This window comes from Bicyclus anynana, chromosome 3, assembly GCF_947172395.1.
Source record: "Bicyclus anynana chromosome 3, ilBicAnyn1.1, whole genome shotgun sequence".
NCBI lineage: Eukaryota > Metazoa > Arthropoda > Insecta > Lepidoptera > Nymphalidae > Bicyclus > Bicyclus anynana.
The window spans coordinates 14,905,622-14,927,529 of record NC_069085.1 but is presented as its reverse complement, the minus strand read 5'-3'; the positions used below and the strand labels follow the sequence as shown (position 1 = coordinate 14,927,529).

The 21,908-nt window shown below is 36.5% G+C and overlaps 2 protein-coding genes across 2 annotated transcripts; one reads left to right on the top strand and one right to left on the bottom strand.

Annotated features, from left to right (window-relative positions):
* Positions 1-107: 107 nt before the first annotated feature.
* LOC112058602 (integrin beta-PS) lies at positions 108-8,885 on the bottom strand. Its single transcript, XM_052891197.1, has 8 exons — positions 8,682-8,885; positions 6,832-7,229; positions 5,455-5,947; positions 4,675-5,006; positions 3,289-3,390; positions 2,726-2,930; positions 1,914-2,304; positions 108-607 (listed from the first exon to the last, which is right to left on the bottom strand). Exons 1-8 carry the CDS (start codon positions 8,814-8,816, stop codon positions 393-395), a joined length of 2,271 nt encoding a protein of 756 aa, XP_052747157.1. The 5' UTR covers positions 8,817-8,885; the 3' UTR covers positions 108-392.
* Positions 8,886-9,913: 1,028 nt separating this feature from the next.
* On the top strand, positions 9,914-20,467 carry LOC112058533 (integrin beta-PS). Its single transcript, XM_052891323.1, has 8 exons — positions 9,914-10,156; positions 10,953-11,347; positions 11,605-12,106; positions 12,675-13,024; positions 17,293-17,439; positions 18,008-18,179; positions 19,113-19,551; positions 20,219-20,467. Exons 1-8 carry the CDS (start codon positions 10,022-10,024, stop codon positions 20,446-20,448), a joined length of 2,370 nt encoding a protein of 789 aa, XP_052747283.1. The 5' UTR covers positions 9,914-10,021; the 3' UTR covers positions 20,449-20,467.
* The last annotated feature ends 1,441 nt before the right edge of the window (positions 20,468-21,908 follow it).

Here is a 21,908-nt window from a genome sequence, read left to right as displayed (position 1 = left end):
CCTATTACAAGTATAGATTCTAGGTGGCGATGTCATCCATTATAAGTATAGATATAGATTATTATTGTACTTAGTAGTTAAAAACATTTGAAATAAAAAAAAAGATCGTTAGCGTAAATATACCATTTATTATGAAAATCATTATTAGATGATTGGTTATTTTTAAAAACCTGAAAGTCAGCCCATGCTGTATACGAAAATAACCACATGTTAATAAAGCAGAAGGCCAACTATGGATATTGCATCAATTGGTTTTCTGCGTCCACTGGTCACAAATAGGCATACAAGAGCTTTATAGTGAAAATGTGTTATACGGCCAACGGTCCTAAGCCGACCAACGCCGGCTATGTCCAGCAGTGGACGTCGATCAGCTGTTGTGATGATAGCGATGTCTAGTGACAATCTTCACCTGCATATGCAGGATTGACAAATCTGGTAGCCGGGGCGTTGTAGAGCGGATTCGATGACTCGTCGTATCCGGGCTCTGTGGAACTCATTATGAACTTCTCGTATTCTCTCTTGTCGTGCATATCCACAAGCAACTTCCAAGCGATAAGTGTCAATATGCCGATTAACAGCACCGCTCCTATTACACTGGCGACAACCACTGCGACACGATTTTATCATTAGAGATCTCTATAACTAGACTTCTAAAACTTAGCAATCTTAAAATGTAAAACGCATGTGGAACCGTGATAGCCCAGTGGATATGACCTCTGCCTCCGATTCCGGAGGGTGTGGGTTCGAATCCGGTCCGGGGCATGCACCTCCAACTTTTCAGTTGCGTGCATTTTAAGAAATTAAATATCACGTGTCTCAATCGGTGAAGGAAAACATCGTGAGGAAACCTGCATACCAGAGAATTATCTTAATTCTCTGCGTATGTGAAGTCTGCCAATCCGCATTGGGCCAGCGTGGTGGACTATTGGCCTTATCCCTCTCATTCTGAGAGGAGACTCGAGCTCAGCAGTGAGCCGAATATGGGTTGATGACGATGACGACGATGTGATGGTCAATATTTTGGCAGTATTCAATGTTTTCATACTACTACTGTATCATCGTCACAGTATGAAAATATTGACTGCCACATTAACTGCCACTATAATAGAGGCACTCTGCAGGGTCATTATGTAACTTGGTGTACCATTCAAGTAATCAGTAACATCGTTTTTCATCGTATTTTCGTTTTTGCAATCATCTAACTTTATGTTTGTTTTCAACGAAATGACACAATAAACGTCATTTTACGTAAAGTAACATTAGTATTTTAGTGCTATTAGCAGGTAGTAACGTTATTTTAAAGAAAAACTGATATTTTTGATAGATTGATGAAAGATAGTTGAAATGAATATTTCAATAAAATTACGTAAATATCGGTTTTTTATTAGATGATAGTTAAAAGAACTATTTATGATAATCACAAAAACGAAAATACAACAAAAATCAGTGTAGTTACTCATTGTTTGGATCGTACACTGAGATACATAATAAGGCCACTTTCTAAGGAATTGAAACAACGCCATCTAGTGGCACTACTGCACAACTGCACAACAAAACTCCTAAGGCCAAACTAGGTTACTCTAACTCGTGCTACAGACTAATTAAAGTTGAATTAAATGGCATTGAACTATAAATGGAATTGAAACATCTACAAACAAAGCTAAATTGTAAAAATTCAATACCTAGCTATAATTTATGCTACATTTACAGTGGAATTCATAGACGTTGTGGGGGCGCCCTCAGGGGATCGTTCACCCGCTGAGTGTCGAATTTAAAATCTATTTGAGAATTTTACACTCAGCCGCTGAGTATCGAATTTAAAGTCTATTTGTTTGAGAATTCGACACTCAGCGTGTGAATGGTCCTCTGGGGGTGCCCCTGCAACGTCTATGAAGTCCACTGTTAGTCCTTACCCCACACATCAGCCACGGGTTGATCCTCCAACTCGTCCTGAATTATCAAAAGCAGCGTGCTATTACTGGCAGTTTTCGGATAATGATATCTGAATACAAGTATTCGTTCATTGTCCAATACTTTAGTGCACCACATCTTCGCCAGATACCACCTATCAGAATACATCGTCGTCTTGTTAACAATAATGACGTCAGTGTTTGTTAAGTTAAATTTGTCGTCGCACGTGGTTTTGTTCATGTTGAGGTTGCAATACGCGTAGTCTTCTAATTCAGGACAGCGATTGGCTTTCGATTCGACGCATTTCTCACAGTATGTGCCTGTGCAAAATCCAGTGTCTGCTGTATTGCACTTGCATTGACCACAATTGCAGTCCCCTCTCCCGGAACAGAACTACAACATAATATTATTATAGTAGAAAACGTTTAAAATTTTACTCACTGAATATTTCTTAATTATTGGAATTTACTCCTTAAGAATCGATTTTTCATGCAAGTAAGTTTAGGCCCCCAGTATGAAAAAAATATGGGCAGTAAAATTCGATGAAAGAATGCGTTACGTTTTTGTGCGCAACCTATTCTGCGCACCATTCACCGTGCTTTTTTTTAATAAAAAGGATATATTTTGTATCCAACAAAGTAAATTTTAATTCTTCTTGGGTTTAATTGGTAAAAATTGCAAAATAATCGCACGTAATTTGCGGTGATAAAGTAGGTACGACTTAGATTCAAACTCAGTCGATTTCAAAGTGTCTTAGAAGTAAATTACCTATGTCAATTTGCGTACGTAGGTATAAAACATACGGAATAATTACCTCATTCGACTGTGGTGCAATGCAGCTATTGTTATTGCTTGGGCAAAGACAATCGTCTGGAAGCCAGCCCTGATCGCACTGACATTTGCCATATTCGCACTTCCCATTACCAGCACAGAGAATACCACCGGGGCGAACGCAAGAATCGTCGTCAAATTGGCAAAAATCACCCGAAAATCCACTTGGGCAATTACATTTTCCACAACTAAAATCGCATAACAACAACAAATTAATTATAATATAATATCTAAAAAAGGTCTATAAAATCTCCAATTTTATGATTTTATAACCAACATGTTCAGATTTTTCAGATATCTGTGGTTTCGCGGGCAATTCGAAATTCAAATTTCAAATTCAGTCATTTGATTTAGTTCGTGTGTGATGTAATGGCGTAATGGATGAACTGATTCGTACATTTTTACAGAAATTTTCATACAAATGTCCTATTTGATAGGATAAATACTTAATATTATATTATTACTAGCGGATCTGCACAATCTTGTTTACTGAAATTATTTTTTAATATTTCACAATATTTTTTTTTGTATGAAACAAGAACCTACCTACAGATTCCGCGGTCACTACAAGGTTTAGGATCATTTGAACTTGCTTTGCATTTTTCTAAATCTTGAGTTTTTCCAGTACATTTACATGTATCTCCATATCTGAAAAACGGTTTGTTATATTTTAGATTAAAGGATCTGTATTATATAGGATTGCATGTCAACAGCCTGCAGACTGTTGACATGAAAGAATTCAATATCGTTACCGGATGTTATCAATATTCTGACAGCCGGATACAGTCTGTGACACGTGACGAACACGATGTCAATATACCAACTATTGCATTGACTAGTTTAATAAATACAAGCCTCTCGGACAGTCGGGCTCATTCTAGTATTACAGCGATAGCAATAGGGTACTAAGTTAATACAGTACACAATTAAGTGAAAGTAATTAATTGAGTGAACAAATTAGTGATTAGGTAAATCACTAGAGTTGTGCGTGTACATTACAGGATCACTTAAATAACCCACAGTTACCCTCATCAATGAAGTTAAATTATTACTTTACACTATAACTAGCGGACGCCCGCGAATATGTCCGCGTAAAAATCATTGTAAGATTTCAACCCCTTTCTATTAATATTATCGCATGTTTATAAGTAGTTCACTAATCATTTCACAAAAATATGAGTCAAAACATGTACGATTTATATTAAAAAAAACTTCAACCCGTTTAAGTGTAAGTAATTTTGAAAGTTCTTGATTTACATTATTTTTAGTTTATTATAATAGTACTATTATAATACACCAACGACGACTTTCCATACAAACTTTCGAGCACTATTTCATCCCCTTCTGATTTTATTTTCGCGACAAAAAGTATCATGTAGCCGTTTCCGTAATACGGTTTCAAATCATGCTAAGTTTTATTTGAAGTCATTCAGTAGTTTCCGCGTGATGCCCGGTCAACAAAAACACGGCAGACAGACAAACCGACAAAAAAAACATTATTTTTGGCTTATATTATGCTCTCCAACATTTTTTTTCAAAATATCTTCAATGTACAGAATGTTATAAGTATAGATTAAAAGATCACGTACGAGTGAATAATCCACAGTTCTTCATTAATGAAGTTTAATTATTACTCCATATTACGAGTATATCGATTCTCTTTATTATACAATTTGTAAAGGAGTACCTACTACATGGTTCACTTATATTCCTCGTTATTGTTTATATTCTGTTCTAAGCATTTGACTGACATGCCCTTCATCTAAATAATCAGTGAAATGAATAATATTTATGTATAAGGTTATTTCACTGATTTTTCAAAAACCTTTTAGGGCTACTGTCAAATCAAAATAAAAAAAAAATTTAGACTACTAATGATTATTATCTTTGAAGTTATAATTAAAAATTGTTACAATCTATGGAGTAAATTACCTGTTTTCGTTACAGTAACACATTCCGCATTGGTATGTTCCAGCTTTACTGCATGCGTCTGAATCCTTTTCACCGGCACCAGGCTTTTCGCAGTGACATTGACAATCTGCTTCTACATGTACTGTTAATTTTTCATCAATTGTTACTGGTCCAATTTTCACCTCATGTTTGTTGTTTATCTCTGAACACGATTCAATGACTAGGGTAACTGTTATATTAACTGGTTCTTTGTTTTTATAGTTGCATGAATCTTTTACAGTACAGTCCGGTTTAAATTTTAAACGTAGAGAAGGGTTCACAGTGGCATCTATTTGTACGGAACTAAATAGCCTCTATAAATTAAACAAAAACTAATTAAATGGCTTCATTAATATGTACATCATATAAAAAAAATAAGTAACTGTCTGTGATTTAAATTTATTTTTGCAAATGCTTATAGTTATTTATACGGATAAAATACATTTTTTTTATGTCTGTCAGACACGGGACTTTCAATGGTAGATAGAGAGAAATATTGGACCATGTTTAAAACCTCATGTCTAATGCTAATTAAATCTAGGGAACCCTATACTGCGCATGGCCCGACACGTGCTTTTGTTTATCTAGATATTTTGTGAATTATGCCTGGCTTTAACGGATCTGGATAAGATCTGGCCCAGAAATTATGGATTATCTGAGTCCCCTAATGTACGAGGTTTATACCGCCTGACACAGCTAGTAGGGTATAATATACAATAATTTCTTTAGGGCAACGTAGTTTACATCCGTTGATTTACTTACCCAATACTCTTTTATGATCATGTCAACTACACCTTCCAATTGTATAGGCACACATTTAGCGTTTTTAATTTTTCTTCCCAAAGCCTCGTAATCATTTATGGACTCATTGTTGACGGCGAAAATAATCATTATATTATTTTCTGTTGCTATTTTATTAATCTGACTTAGAGATGGATAGTCATATATAAGATAATTTTTATCATTTAAGTTGCACTGCATATTATTGGGTCTTATAGCACCTACAAATTTACCATCACCTGCTCTATGATATGTAGAATCAGTACTAATAAGTATAATGCGATGTGAATTTTTTCTCCATCCAATTATATCTTTACACACCATTGCTTGCATTAAAGCATCTAAATCTGCCTCTGGTGAGTCAATATTAGAACCGTTTGAATTCAGAAGGATATCTAAGGCTTGTATAAATGAATTTGCATTATTTGTCAATCCCTGGATGTTTTTAAATGTATACGGTCCCTGGGTTGATGGGCTGAAAATTAAAATTTTACGTTACTCATACTTTATGTAAATACAGCTGCGTGACTAAGCCCACGTTAAAGATAAAATGATGTACGAGTAGGCTTTATAAGAAGTAGGTCTCTTCTCCACTCAACTTCAGGTTGCAAGTGACATTACAAATGCCTAGCATGTAAATGTGCGAATTAAGGAGACTGGTAAAGCTAAAAGAGTAATAAAACATTAAATAATTATATTTATTACCATGTAACGAGAAATTGTACAGAAACAATATTTATCCTCAGACTCTCAGAGGACGTTGACGACAAAATAATAGGTATAATCAAAATAACTACTTTAAAGTGGTCTGTATTTTTTAGCTTTGCTGCTTTTTGATGAGTTTTCTTTTATTTGTTCACATAGTGTGGAGGGCAATACCTAGATGGCATCACCAAAATAAATATATGAAAACGGCCAGTCCTTCAAGGTCATATCAATGGTCTTAATGGCCTTATCACACTAGCGGATTTCCAGCGGTTGCATAGAGGAGCGGACGCGCTGCGAATGCGTCGCGATCACGTCGCGGCTGTGCAGCGAAAATGTCGCGGAGGCGTGGCGGATTCGCAACATTTCCGTAAATTTTGCGTACGATTTTGATTACTCGATCGTACATCGTACAAGAGACAAAAAAGTAAATATGATTTAAATCGTACGTTTGACAACACTGGGACGGACTGGGGTTTACGGACGGTACGAGACAGTATAACATTGTGCGTCCGCAACGAATTCGCTGCGGATGCGCGGCGCATCCTTTGCGAGCCCGCTCCGCTTTGAAAACGCTGGCAATCCGCTAGTGTGATAGCTCTGTAAAGTAAAATTATTTGATGGTACTATAAATCTTAAGCAAAAATTACTTACTCAGCAAAAGGTAAACTGAGTTTTTCAATGAAACCACCAACACCTAATCTGACATTATTGGTAATTTTATTCAGTTCCTTGAATATCCGCAAACCTTGATCCCGAAGACTCTGTTTGTATGTATTCATTGTTTGTGATGAATCTATTAAATAGTAGACATCTAGTGGATAATCTTGTGCCGGTTTGTAAGACATGTTAAATGTAATAGGAACATTAATCCGTGATTTAATGTTTATATGTTGAGGTTTAAATTGTACTATTTGTTTTTTATCTTTGCCATCATTAAAATCTTTCTGAGATGTCGTTTCAACAATTTCTTTTGGATCATATACCGGTTCTTTACACCACGATGGCTCTAACGAAATTTTCGAGTAACATCTCCGACCAGTATGTTCTCTCTGAAAATTTAAATCAAGTGAGTATGTAGGTAGGTAATTACAGTATGGACGTCGCTCGATCTCGTGTTGGCTCATGCCGACGCTAGGTGGCGCGACTTGTTTCCGTAAAATGTAAGGAGTTAGAGATGGGTAGCGGTCGGTTGGCGGGAACGATTTACAGTATGGTCGGCTTTAGTATGCTCGTGGCGTTCGAGCCGTTCACATTTCTTGTTGTGTAATTCTTTATGAGTTACTTGGAATAGACGGGGAGAGTGAATTGAGTGGAAAATGGGAGTGTTTGTTAACTGCCAAAGGGTCCTTTAACCCTACACATACACAGGGTTCACAAGTGCGTGACTCCACTCAAGGTCATTCTCTGCCATTCTAGAGTCTTATTTTGGTTACAATTTGATTTGTTAATTACGTTATCCTGACAAATATTGTGAATTAGAACCTTTGTTCCACATTGGTTTTCTTATTTTTTAAATACACTTTTGAAGCTTCTACTAAAAGTACATTAATTAACTCTAGTGTTAAGTTAATGACGTCATAAATGTTAGTCTCATTATTCTCAAAATAAAAACTACATTATATATACTTGTTATTGTATGTGGTTGTATACTAAAATTTTCAGAAAATGGGAGAATTGATGGAATTTAATCCCGTCCCCTCTAGCAATCACGACCTTACTAAATATGTAATTCGAATATAGTGCAGTATTAAAACATCAGTGTCATGTATATTATCTCATAAAAGATGAATCTTATAAAATGTTTTAACAATTTGTGAAAGTGGTTTAATTTTAGTCATCTGAAATTTTATAGATCTTTTAAGTTTTGAGAAAACAGTTTACAGCTCGGACTAAAAAATTTCACAAATGAAAAAAATCAAAATAGCTACAATAAATGTTTACATACAATCAAAAAGTATTTGTCTGTTTTTAACTCTTTTATTAATTAGATAAGTTATCCTCTATGGTGCTGTTAAAACTAATGTTCTTTTGTTTCTATAATTTGTATGCGTTAGGTTTAATAAATCTATGCTAATCTATATTAATATTAGACAGAGGAAAGATTGGATTGTGTGTTTGTTTGTTTTTTTTCTGCATTGAGTAGGCTCTGAAACTAGGTACTGAATCGTTTTGAAAAATTTTTTCACTGTTGAGAAGCTACACTATCCCCAAGTATAAGGTATATACCTACAGTAGGCTATATTTTATCCCTTTATTCTTACGGGACCTGGAACCACGCGGCATCTGCTATTAATATTATGAAGAGTAAAGATTTGATTCTTTGTTTGTTTGCATTGAATAGGCTTTGAAACTACTGGATCGATATAAAAAATTATTTCACCAATGGAAAGATACATTATCACCGAGTGATATAGGCCATATTTAATTCTCGTATTCCCATGGGAATGGGAACTATCCGGGTGGTTCTATTTAGCTAGTTAGTTACAAATAAGTTTACTTACCGCGGAACACCAGACACATGTGTCGTTTACAAAACTAATACATTCACTGCATGTTTGTAAATCTTTACACTGAGACTGGCAGGATATTACACTGACTTTTAAGTATAATATAAAAAACAATGATAGAAGATTCATTACAATTATTATTAATTATATTTTTACGATAACTCCATGCAACTGACCGGCTTTTAATGTACCTAATAATAATGTAGCGTTTGTCATTAGTATGACGCATAACCAAAACCGCTTATTAAAATATCATACAAACAAGACTTATCAACTCCTGGGTTTCTCTATGGTTATGTTCACACAAAATGAGCTATGCAATGCAGGAATGTTTACAGATTTAGAAAATTTTTGATCTTCATGAAATTTCAGATTTCTCCTGCGACTCGCTTGATGTCGTCAGTCCACCTGGTGGGGGGTCGGCCAACACTGCGCATACTAGTGCGGGGTCGCCATTCCAGCACTTTGGGACCCCAACGTCCATCGGCTCGTTGCGCTTTGGTACTTCTGCGGATCTCCTCATTTCTGATTCGATCACGCAGAGATATTCCTAACATAGCATTTTATGAATACCAATTTCGAATTGGTGCATTCGCCCTCATTAGACGCATTGAAGATTCATAAAACGTTCTACAAACAAACAGTTAAACTTCACTTATTTCCAAATATTAATAAAACCGTTAAAAGTTTAAAGGAAAAAAGAATATTCTAATAATAATAATACGAGTGGCTAAACCACAATATAATAATGTTTCCTGTAAATTTGCTTATGTGTGTGTACAGTTTTAATGTAATAGGGATAGTGTTTGTTAGATTTAATAAGCATCTAGGCAGGTACTTATTATTACACCTACCTGTTTTATTTTTCATATGAAAACAAACATTAATGGAAATAAATTTATTTACCTACCTACCTATTAAAAGATTTTCCTACTGTGTCTTAATCTAATATATAAAATTCTCGTGTCACAGTTTTCGTTGCCATACTCCTCCGAAATGACTTGACCGATTTTGATGAATTTTTTTGTGCTTATCCGGTATCTTAGGGTAGGGGTAGGGTTGATGTACGGTAGAGGTAATGTAGGGGTAGAGTAGGAGTAGGGTAGAAGCAGGGTAGGGTAGGGATAGTGAAGAAGTGCATCATAAATCAAAGCGAAGCTTGAACGGGTCCGCTAGTATTATATATTATGTAACAAGTAATACCAACGTGAAAAAGGTAATAAAACAATTTAATTATCCTTCTCGAAACTTAATTATTACTTCATCATTTTGTATCTATTTATAGTCTGCGTGTAACGTTTCAAAGTATTGTGCGGTTGTAGTGACAAATAATAATGAAATGTGTCAAAGTTATTTTATGTATATTTTTAATGTTTAGAAATGTGTTTGCGTCAAATTCTTGCGAATTGTTAACCAACTCGTGCGAAGATTGTATCGTAAACTCCAGCATATGCGTATGGTGTGCTATGGTAAGGTTGCAAACAGTTTTACTATTAAAATTATTCCACCCACTTCAAAAAAGGAGGTTCTCAACTATCGACTATCGACTCGTATGTTTTTTTTAATATTTGTTACCTCATAACTTCGTCATTTATAACCAATTTTAAAAATCTAAAAACAACAAAGACAACCAATTTATACGTAAGTTTTATTTTATAATCCACTTTGAAGTAAAGAAAAGCCTTTTTTTTTTTCGAAATCTGTACATTTTTGCCCCATATAACCCAATTCAATTTGATAGCTAATGATCCCTACTATCATCCCATAAAGGGATCGTTGTACGTTTCGAGTGACCCTATATAACAAATTTTAATTGAAGAATTATTTTAAACTAAATTCCACGCGGATCGCGTGTTTTTTCACATATCCCTCGAAAACCATGGATTTTTCCGGGATAGCTTATGTGTTAATACAAGCTATAATATATCTCAATACCAAACAGCTAATTCGGTTCAGTAGTAGAGGCGTGAAAGAGTAACAAACTATTCATATCATTAAAATCATTAGTTCGCAAATCTGTGGATTTTTTCGTGATAAAAAGTTCTATGTGTTAATCCAGAATAAAATCTATTTCCATTCCAAATTTCAGCCAAATCGCTTTAGTAGTAGCGGCGTTAAAGAGTAACAAACATCCAAACATCCATACAAACTTTCGCGTTTATAATATTAGTAGGATTCTTCAATTAAAATTTGTCATATGTTTGCATAATTGTTATTAATTACATATGCAAATTTTATAAATTAATACATATTGTTTGTCTTCAGGTTAATTTCAATGGTACGAGATGTAGATCTGCAAATGATAATTTAGACAATTGGTGTAACGGCAATATAATCAACCCTAAAAGCGGAAAGAAATCAAAAGAAGTAAATCTGGACTTCAGTTCTAAAACTGGTGAAATTGTACAAATTAAACCACAACAAACAAGCATTACTTTGAGACCGGGACAAACATTAAACTTGAATTTTTCGATTAAGCATGCGGAAGATTATCCTGTTGATGTATATTTTCTTGTGGATGCTTCAAAGCTAATGAAGAAAGTAAAGGATACAATCGTCAAAGAAAGCGTGAAAATGTATAAAACACTGAAAAGTATGACAAAAAACGTATACCTGGGAACAGGATCATTTATAGATAAAAATACATTACCTTTTACAGAGTAAGTTGTACTATGTACTTAAACATATACTAAGTACATAGAATATGTTTAAGTCCCTAAATCTATTAGTATATTATGTACTAAGTACTTAGGACTTGGTTATTTTTCACCGACTTCAAAAAAGGAGTTTCTCAATTCGACGCGTAGGTTTATTCTTATAATATCCATTAGTACTATAGAAGCAGAAATTAAAATTTCAAAGTCAAAGCTGAAAATATAATATGTTATTTTACTGATCATTACGGTTTTTTTTTCAGTTCTATAAACAGCACATTAACCTATTCTTTTCGTAACCGTTTGAAACTAACAGAAAACTACGAGGATTTTCAAAAGACAGTAAACGATACTGCGTTTGGTTCTAACTACGACTTACAAGAAGGTACTTTAGATGCACTGTCTCAAGTGATCACTTGTGAAAATGAAATAGGTTGGCGTAAAGAATCTACAAAAATAATAATTGTGTTAACTGATGCCCCTTACCATAATGCTGGTGATGGGAAATGGGGTGGTATAAATCGTCCATACGACGGTAAATGCTATAGCAAAACGGATATTTACAAAAATGAGATTGTAATGGATTACCCGAGCGTTAGTTTAATTAACAAATTGGCAGCAGAAAGAGAGATGATAATAATTTATATGGTGGACAAGAAAGAGATAAATAATTATAATAAACTAAAATTAGCTATAAGAGGCTCAGTTACTCATAAATACGATGAACATTTTTCTATGAATAAGGTTTTGAAAGCACAATATAAGGTATGTTATGTTGACCCTGTTAGTTAGATATTTTTATAATTGTCATCACTTTTTGTTAGAATTTTCACATCTATTAGTTTATTTTTGTACTTTATTTTGATAAATATATTAGCATCTAATAGTATATTTATTATACGCTATCCTGATTTTGTACTTTGTACATCGATCTCCTGTTTTATTCTACTATTCACATGGCGTATGTCATTATTGATGTTACGGACATGAATTTTGGTTCTCTACTTTTTGAGGAAACATTAGTGACGACTAACTACTACTACTGATATATACTCTTATATACTATCAAAGAGTAGTATATATACTATCAAAGAGTAGTATATATACTGTTTTATATACTATCAAAGAGTAGTTGTTTATCACAGAACATATAACTCTTAAGCTGCGCTTTGCTTAGGTACCCTTCTGCATAATCAAAGCTACTTGGATTACAAGTATAATACCGACTTAATTATCAGATTTAGGTAACGTTACACATAAATCTTGGTCGTTTTGTTCACGATGTACTTTACGTCCTATATATTTACTATATTTATTTATTATTGTTTTACAGAATATAAAAAAAGAAATAAAATTGAAGGTTAACATGGATACATCCTTGCGTGAATATTTTGATATTTCTTTTCAACCCAATTGTTATTCTGGTTCGGCTTCGGTACGGACAAGGAAATGTTCAATACGCATTGGACAAGAAAAGAACTTTAAAGTAAATTTAACACTGTTAGAGAACATAAAATCTGATAATGTAGATATAAACATACTAGCTGAAGGAATTAAGGAAAAGTTAAATATAAATATTGAAGTTATAAAGACATGCAACTGTACTGATAAACATGAAAATTCGAAAGAATGTGATTTACACGGTACGTTAAGATGTGGGATTTGTGAATGTAACTCTTACAGGTGAGAATTTGAATTATTTAATATGAGAAATGTTATATTGTGATATTTATAACTTACACATAAAACACACATACAAATAGTTCGTAGAGCCGATGGACGTTGGGGTCCCACAGTGCTGGAATGGCGACCTCGCACCAGAAAGCGCAGTGTAGGTCGACTCCCCACTGTACCGTGTACCGAGGACATCAAGCGGATTGCAGGAAACCTCTGGATGCTGGCGGCTCGAGACCGTTATGCTTAGAGGTCCATGCAAGAGGCCTATGTGTAGCAGTGGACATCCATCGGCTGATAAAGATGATAATTATGTTGATGACATAAAACATTAAAGCTTGAGATTGCTTTTCCACCAGAGATGTGCTACGCTACGTTGCTATGGATGCGTTTGATATACACCAATTATATTCATTGGTGCACATAGCTTAGCACCGGTGGAAACGGATTCAACGAGGACATGTTTTTTGTATGGAAGGATGCCTGTTATGGATGCGTGTTATGGATGCGTGCTATGGATGCCTGATATGGGCCGTCATCGCATACTCGTAGCTCGAACTGCAATTCTTACTCGCGCTGCTACTTTGCTGTGGCGCATCTTCATAACGCATCTTCCTCGCACAGCTAGAGACTTAGTATTGGTGGAAATCATCATCATCATCATATCAGCCGATGGACGTCCACTGCAGGACATAGGCCTTTTGTAGGGACTTCCAAACATCACGATACTGAGCCACCTGCATCCAGCGAATCCCTGCGACTCGCTTGATGTCGTCAGTCCACCTGGTGGGGGGTCGGCCAACACTGCGCTTACTAGTGCGGGGTCGCCATTCCAGCACTTTGGGACCCCAACGTCCATCGGCTCTTCGCACTATGTGCCCCGCCCATTGCCACTTCAGCTTCGCAACTCGTTGAGCTATGTCAGTGACTTTGGTTCTTCTGCGGATCTCCTCATTTCTGATTCGATCACGCAGAGATACTCCTAACATAGCTCGTTCCATCGCCCGCTGTGTGACTCTGAGCCTTCTTATGAGGCCCATAGTTAGCGACCAAGTCTCGGAACCATAGGTCATCACTGGCAACACGCACTGTTCGAAGACTTTTGTCTTCAGGCACTGAGGAATTTCGGACGAAAAGATGTCGCGAAGTTTCCCGAATGCAGCCCAGCCGAGTTGGATTCGACGGTTCACCTCTTTCTCGAAATTGGACCTACCTAACTGGATCATATGTCCTAGGTATATGTATTCGTCTACAATTTCGAGTGCAGCGTTCTCAACTATAACTGGGTGGAGCGATACATGAGCATTACACATTATTTTTGTTTTGCCCATGTTCATTTTCAGGCCCACCTGTTGAGAAACGCTGCTGAGGTCATTGAGCATGGTACTAAGGTCATCCAGAGTCTGTGCCATGATGACTACATCATCCGCGAACCGCAGTTGAGTGATGTACTCGCCATTGATGTTGATGCCAAGTCCGCCCCAGTCCAGAAGCTTAAAGACGTCTTCCAATGCGGCGGTAATTAGCTTCGGAGAGATCACTTTTCCTTGACGCACTCCTCGCTGCAACTGGATTGGCCTCGTATTCTGATCCTGAATACGGACTGACATAGTGGCGTTTTCGTACAAGCACTTCAACGCTTGGATATACCTGTAATCAATTCGGCATCTCTGCAATGACCTTAGCACAGCCCAGGTTTCCACCGAATCGAAGGCTTTCTCATAGTCCACAAACGCTAAGCAAAGTGGCTGGTTATACTCGTGAGTCTTCTGTATAACCTGCCGCAGCGTATGGATGTGGTCTATGGTACTAAAGCCTTTTCGGAAACCGGCTTGTTCGGGAGGCTGGAAGTCGTCAAACCTATTAGCGAGACGATTCGTAATGACTCTCGAGAACAATTTGTAAACATGGCTTAGCAGCGAGATGGGTCTGTAATTCTTCAGCAAGGTGGAAATGGTCACATATTTTCGTAGCGTAAATTTCACATCTTCGCAGCATAGCATCTCTGGTGGAAAAGCACCCTTAGGTTGATGGATAATGCAATTTGAAGATGCATAACTGGCTGAATTGTGGTACTTAAGCAAGGATTTTATATAACTGATACCAAGTACCCACGCTCAGAATACAGAAAAACACCAGAAGCCACGTTTAGATGTCATTATATAGCACGCAGTGTGTCCAAAAATTGTAGCAACATCCCGCACTCTTCGCACTTCCCACCCGCGTAATGTTGCTAGTACATGACGATTTTTCCCTATTTTGTGGTAAAAGTTTATAATGTTAGAAGGAAAACAATAAGTGTATAACTGTATAGTTCATCACATTAAATGTTAACTTATATGGTAAATTGACGGCCTCCGTAGCGCAGTGGTATGCGCGGTGGATTTAATGAGGGAGGTCCTGGGTTCGATCCCCGGCTGGGCCGATTGAGGTTTACTTAATTGGTCCAGGTCTAGCTGGTGGGAGGCTTCGGCCGTGGCTAGTTACCACCCTACCGACAAAGACGTACCGCCAAGCGATTTAGCGTTCCGGTACGATGTCGTGTAGAAACCGATAGGAGCGTGGATTTTCCTCCTCCTCCTAACAAGTTAGCCCGCTTCCATCTTAGATTACATCATCACTTACCATCAGTTGAGATTGTAGTCAAGGGCTAACTTGTAAAGAATAAAAAAAAAAAAAACAGTGGGACCGGTTTTTTGGTGATTGCTAAGATTCAGCAAGAAAATGAACTCTTGCTTGGAAAATTAATATAATTATTATTTATTATACCTTTTTTGCAAAATTGAATGACAACCGCTTAATGTTACTGCCCGACCGACCGATTTTTTTAAATAGATATTTTAGTATCGCTTATTAATCATAAAATAAAATATGCAGTAGAAATTTAATAATTAAGTGTCATATTACGATTTCACATGAAGGTAATCTGGTCAAAGCTGAAAAAAAAAAGTACCTATCAAAATACTTGGACCTCACGAGATTACAGCCAGATTGTAAAATGTTGAGACAACTATTATTGTTTCGATAGTCCTTTCAGACAATGGTCTTATAGAGAAACGCTTGACCAACATCTTAAGTAGTATTCGCTTAACAGCTGGTTATAGGGTCGGATACAGAAAGCAGTGACTCTTGAGACGGCGCGAATTGCGAGGAGGTTGGACACGATGGAACCCTGACCACTGGTTGCTTGGGCACTCTGATGTCCCGCAGCGGGAGATTTTTTTTTATAAATTTTTAATAGTATTTTGTATTTTTTTAACATTTAAAAAAGAAATCAAGACAAGGACAAATAAATAATAGATATAATATGACGGTTATTATAATACTTATCAACTAACAAACTAAAGAATATTTACAATAATAATTTTATATATTCCATATATAAAATTATATATAAAATTATTATTATAAATATGTATTTCAATCGCGTGCACAGTTATTATTATCTCGTCTTATTTCTCTAATCTTTATGTCTCTTAAAATTCATGTATAAATAAGGCCATATAATTGGTTTAATATCTTATAAGAATGTGTTTGAAGATAAAAATATTTTATTTAATCACTCCTCTTGCTCAAACAAACAAGCAAACAAGTAGGTACACAAAAAACAAAAGACCAAAAAACGAAAACAAACAAATGTGCAAACAAACACACAAACAGGTAAGAACGAACGAACTTATTATAATATAGTACGCCATTGTTATTTGTAAAATTTTAAAGCTTTAAGATTATTTTGCACTTTCTTTATCTGCGCTGATTACCACAATTTTATTTCAACTTACTTGCCGGAACCTATGCCTACCTATTTAGTTGATTAATATTTTACTTAAATGATATTTTAAAGAATAGAAATTAAAAGTTGGGAAAATCAAAACCATTACATTGGCAACACTTACAAAATGGAGGCATCGGTTTCTATGACAACGAAATTTACGTAAAATTATTTATTATTATATCATAACAAAATTTATATGTGCTGCTTACACATGAAATGTGATCCCATACAGTTTCTTTTTATTACCAACGGCATTTTTACACGAAGAAATGGCACAAGACGGCTTAATTTAATTAAATTTGTCACCTGTATAGCACGTCAAACAACACGACAAACACAGAGTGAGTAATCGCTTGGTAGTGTACTAACTCATAAAATGAGTAGTTTAAATGGCTTCACTCCTTTGCGCTATCATCCCTTCTGGTGTTTTTCTGTATTCTGAGTACCCACGAATAGTTTTAATGATTGTTGTATGTTTGATAGAAAATTTATTCTTCTGCAGATACGGTAATAAGTGTAAGTGCGATAAAAATGTTATAGGCGTGAAACCAAATGACAACTCCACATGTATATCTCCAACATCCATCGACAAAGAATGTAGCGGTCACGGAGCTTGTGACTGTGGCAAGTGTTCCTGTATTAACAAAGAGTAAGTATTTTTCTTTTAAATCTATAATTTCATTAACATGTAGGTATTTAGAAGCGCAAAAGGGCGCTGCCAACTGCTTCTGCCTTGCCTTTGCTTACCCACTCTAAAATGACTATAAGACGACTGTATTAAGTAACTAAGTCAAGCAGAATGTTCTCAACGCGAACTTCGTTACCGGAGCATCTATAAAATACGTTTTCAGACATCCTAATATAATGTTGCAATATTTGAAAAGTAAATTGCAATTCAAATATTTCAATATTCAAATATTTCAGAATTCAACAGCACATTAGCTTATTAACCTTTAGGCATACTTCAGGTGTTCATGATTTCTTAAACGTAGTTTTTAAGTTTGCATCTCACATGTCACTCTTTTTCAAATAAACACCTAATGTGAACTGCGTACACAGCATTGACCATACAAACACGGCGTAAACTATATATTCACCACAATTCAGCAAAATGGTGAATGCAAATTTGACGCATTGACCTCCAATTAATTTAGCCTATTCAACAGGACTGTTAGCTATAAAATGTTACTTTTACTCGCTTTTATATTTTTTTCCAGTTACACGGGGAGCTTCTGCCAATGCCACAAGAACATGTGCCCAATGTACAATGACGAGGTGTGTGCGGGACATGGGAACTGCGTATGTGGCACCTGTAACTGCGATCCAGGGTTCACTGGTGTCAACTGTCGTTGCTCCACGGCAAAGAACAACTGCATGTATAAAGACATGGTTAGTCAAAATATTTAACGCCTGAATTTCCTATGTTATTCTTACAAAAAAATTAAAATGTTGCCTCTATTTGCTTAATACCAGGGGCGTAGCTACCACCGTATCAGCCGTTTTCAGGGTTTGCCGCTCATCTATTGGGCCCCCCAACTTATTTTTATATAGGGCCCCTTTAAGGCTCGCTACGCCACTGCTGAATACATTATCTTCACTAGAACTGCAGTAGGTAAGTTCTGCAAAACAAATGTGACCTTGTGACTTGGCAGAGTGTGATCGTGTCTTATAGGAATTCCTGGGTTATAAATTCCAGAATCTGTTTGGAATTTTTCCCTCTGCCACACTATTGGACCTGCACCGTGAATGGGTTGTAAAGATATTCACCCCATGTTATCAGTTTATTTTTTATTTCGATAGTAGGTAGTGGTAGTTGACAAGATATTTGCAAAAACCTCGAGAACACCTTTTTTTCAAATCATAGAAGTTCCACGCAATAATACAGCTTTCCAATCATTTTGAATTTAATTGTCTTTAGCATCTGTCCTTTCATTTACATGAACAGAGTTCTTAAAATATTCCATTAATAAAATTGTTTTTGTTAGTACTGAGTCACAATCCATCTAGGTGAAAAGTCCTCATCAATACAAATTAATCAAGCCCAATCACAAGATAGCTACTTCTTTTGTCATCATGTTAGGATCTGCCCCCTAGCCAACTGGCACGACGATTTTCTTTCTACGATCGCTAACGCTTCGGAAACTAGAAAGATGTACGGGAATGACATTTGCTATCGACAGGTCACGTGATCAAGGTCATTCCTATACATTTTTGTAGTTATCGAAGCGTTAGCGATCGTAGAAAGAGAATCGACGTGCCAGTTGGTTAGGGGGCAGATCCTAACATGATGACAAAAGAACTTTTAGAGAGTGTTAGTTTCAGCAATGCAACAACCGAGGCGAATGCAAATGTAACAGCTGCGTGCAATGCTCTGACCCATCGGACTGGGACACCAGGCGCAATGGGGATCTGTGCCAACTGGAATGTTCTGAAACATCCTGCCACAGTCACCAATGCCAACTGCTCGAGCCAATCGTCCTGTGCTATTTGAACCAAGAAGACTGTCTATCTCACCCTGATATCAATATCACCGGAGTTTCAAACTTGTCTTTCAATTATTCTACAAATGATTGGGCATATGATATGGCCAATTACTCAGCGGACACTATGAGAAATTATTCGGCCAATGATTGGAAGCATTGCCCAAATGTAAGAACCGGTTTGGGGTGCTATACCCAGTTTGTATACCGGTACAATGAGGATAGTTATGGTGTTAATATCAAAGTACAAACAGATGCGCATTGCGCTGAAACGTATTACAGTAAGTATTCTTAATATTTATTACTATACTAGCTGACGCCGCGCGGTTTCACCCGCGTGGTTCCCGTTCCCGTAGGAGTACAGGGATAATATAGCCTATAGCCTTCCTCGATAAATGGGCTATCTAACACTGAAAGAATTTTTCAAATCGGACCAGTAGTTCCAGAGATTAGCGCGTTCAATCAATCAAACAAACAAACTCTTCAGCTTTATTATATTAGTATAGATTTTTGTTAAAGACAATTTTAGAAACAATGACGTGACGTAACGTGACGTATCTGAGGGCCTATTGGCAGTTTGATACTGTGGCTATCGCGTTAACGTGAACGCGAATTTGTAATGAATTGAAACAGTTGTGCAGTAGTGCCACTAGATGGCGCTGTTTCAATTCCTTGGAAATTCGCGTTTACGTTAACGCGATCGTCACAATATCAAACTGCCACTAGGCCCTCAGATGCGTCACGTTACGTCACGTCAGACAAATGTAAATTCGCCTTAAGATTAACAGTGGAATTCGTAGACATTGAAGGGGCACCCCCAGGGAATTATTTCAGCCGCTGAGTGTCGAATTTAACCTCTATAGTTTGAGAATTTGACACTCAGCGGCTGAATGATCCCCTGAGGGTACGCTGAATTCCACTGTAATTGTGTAAAATAATTGTTTTCAGTGTACGGAGGTGCGTGCGCTGTCTTGCTCATAATCTGCGGTGTGATAGGGTTGATCACTTGGAAAACTGTCATCACAGTGCGCGACAGACGGGAGTACGAACGCTTTGCTAAAGCGGTGGGTGTTATGGACGAAAACTGTGACAACCCTATTTATAAACCCACTGTTTCCACGTTCTACAACCCCGGCTTTAGAAAAAGATCAGATAGAAGGAGGACATCCAGAAACTAATATAATTAATATTACAATTTGTGTTTGATTTCATTATCATCACCATTATAATCAGCCGTTGGAAACAATTATAAAGAAGTCTTGTAACCATTTTTTTGGGTTCCGTAGCCCACAAGGAACTCTTATAGTTTCGCCATGTCCTGTCCGTCCGTCTGTCCGCGGTTTAGCGCAGAAACTATTACTTCTAGAAAGCTGTAAAGTAGCATGGTACATTAAAAATGTGACCAACGTTGTAAACTAAAATCTTGAAAAATACATTTTTAGGGCCCTACATGTAAAGTGAGGATGAATATTTTTTACGCGTTTATCTCATAGTGTGGGATATCATTAAATAATTCTTTTTATCCCATGGATTAGGATTTTTATCGTTATCGGTATTTTTGCACGATTAAAGGATTAAAATGCTAACTGAGTCTATGAAACCCTACAATGCGCGTGGCCCGACCTTGGCCGATTTTTCATTTTATGGCTAGTGGCCTCCCTCGTTAGGTAGGAGAGATATGGAGCTTCTATATTAGAGCCTCAATAGCTCAACAGTAAGAGCGGTCGGATGGGAAGTGTTCGATCCCCGCCCCGCCCCGTCTATTGCCGTACCCACTCCTAATACAGTCTTTCCCGACTGGACTGGACTTTAGGAGGGGAGGGAGGGGACCGGAGGGGAATGGGAATATTGGTCATATTTAAAAGATATAGCAAATATTCTTTAAAGAAATCGTGTTAGCGGGCTTCGGGTGACTCATCAAAAGTCCCAACAAATAACATTGCTCTTGAAAATTATTAGGCGTTTTGAAACTATCTAATGTTTGTTGATTATGTAATAAAAGTATGATGTGTAAGCCGCATAAAATATGAATGTTACTTAAATTCTAAATATACGTCAAGTTGATTTGTGTACTGTCAAAAGATCAAAAAGTCTTACATCGATTGAGTTCAAATTTTGACACCTTTTCGCTCAAAAAATTGTTTTTAATTGTATATTCTATGCGACAGCTTTTATCTCTACAACAAGCATAAAGTTTAGTTCTTTCTTTCTTATCCATGCAACGACAACATAGTAAGCGAAGTGTGACAGCATGGTGAAATGTTAAAAATTGGTAAACATCAGTCACATGTTGTTACCTACTCCTCCGTGCCTTGGAGAGCACATTAAACCATCGGCACCTACTGACCTATACACTAATTTGGTCTTTATTAACAACCTATTAGAATAAACATCAAATCAACTGAGAAATGTCATCCACCTATTGAATAGGGTGGATGATATTTAGGATAATAATATACGACAATATATCACTAATCTAAATATAATATTGAGTTGAGGAAAATTACGTCTGAAAAGGAAAAACAGTAACCTCTTTTTTCAGAGGGCGCTAAAAGTTTACGTGATTCGTGACTAGATGGCATCACTTATACCTCTTTATGCCGTTAACAAAGTAACGTATGTAATAGGTATTAATGAA

Excerpts from the sequence above, each read along its gene's own strand:
- LOC112058533 (XM_052891323.1), top strand. The coding sequence starts at position 10,022 with ATGAAATGTGTCAAAGTTATTTTATGTATATTTTTAATGTTTAGAAAT. Across the intron at positions 10,157-10,952 it reads TATGCGTATGGTGTGCTATG|GTTAATTTCAATGGTACGAG; the intron begins GTAAGGTTGCAA and ends GTTTGTCTTCAG. Across the intron at positions 11,348-11,604 it reads AATACATTACCTTTTACAGA|TTCTATAAACAGCACATTAA; the intron begins GTAAGTTGTACT and ends TTTTTTTTTCAG.
- LOC112058602 (XM_052891197.1), bottom strand. The coding sequence starts at position 8,816 with ATGAATCTTCTATCATTGTTTTTTATATTATACTTAAAAGTCAGTGTA. Across the intron at positions 5,948-6,831 it reads CTCAGTTTACCTTTTGCTGA|CCCATCAACCCAGGGACCGT; the intron begins GTAAGTAATTTT and ends TTTAATTTTCAG. Across the intron at positions 5,007-5,454 it reads TGATCATAAAAGAGTATTGG|AGGCTATTTAGTTCCGTACA; the intron begins GTAAGTAAATCA and ends TTTAATTTATAG.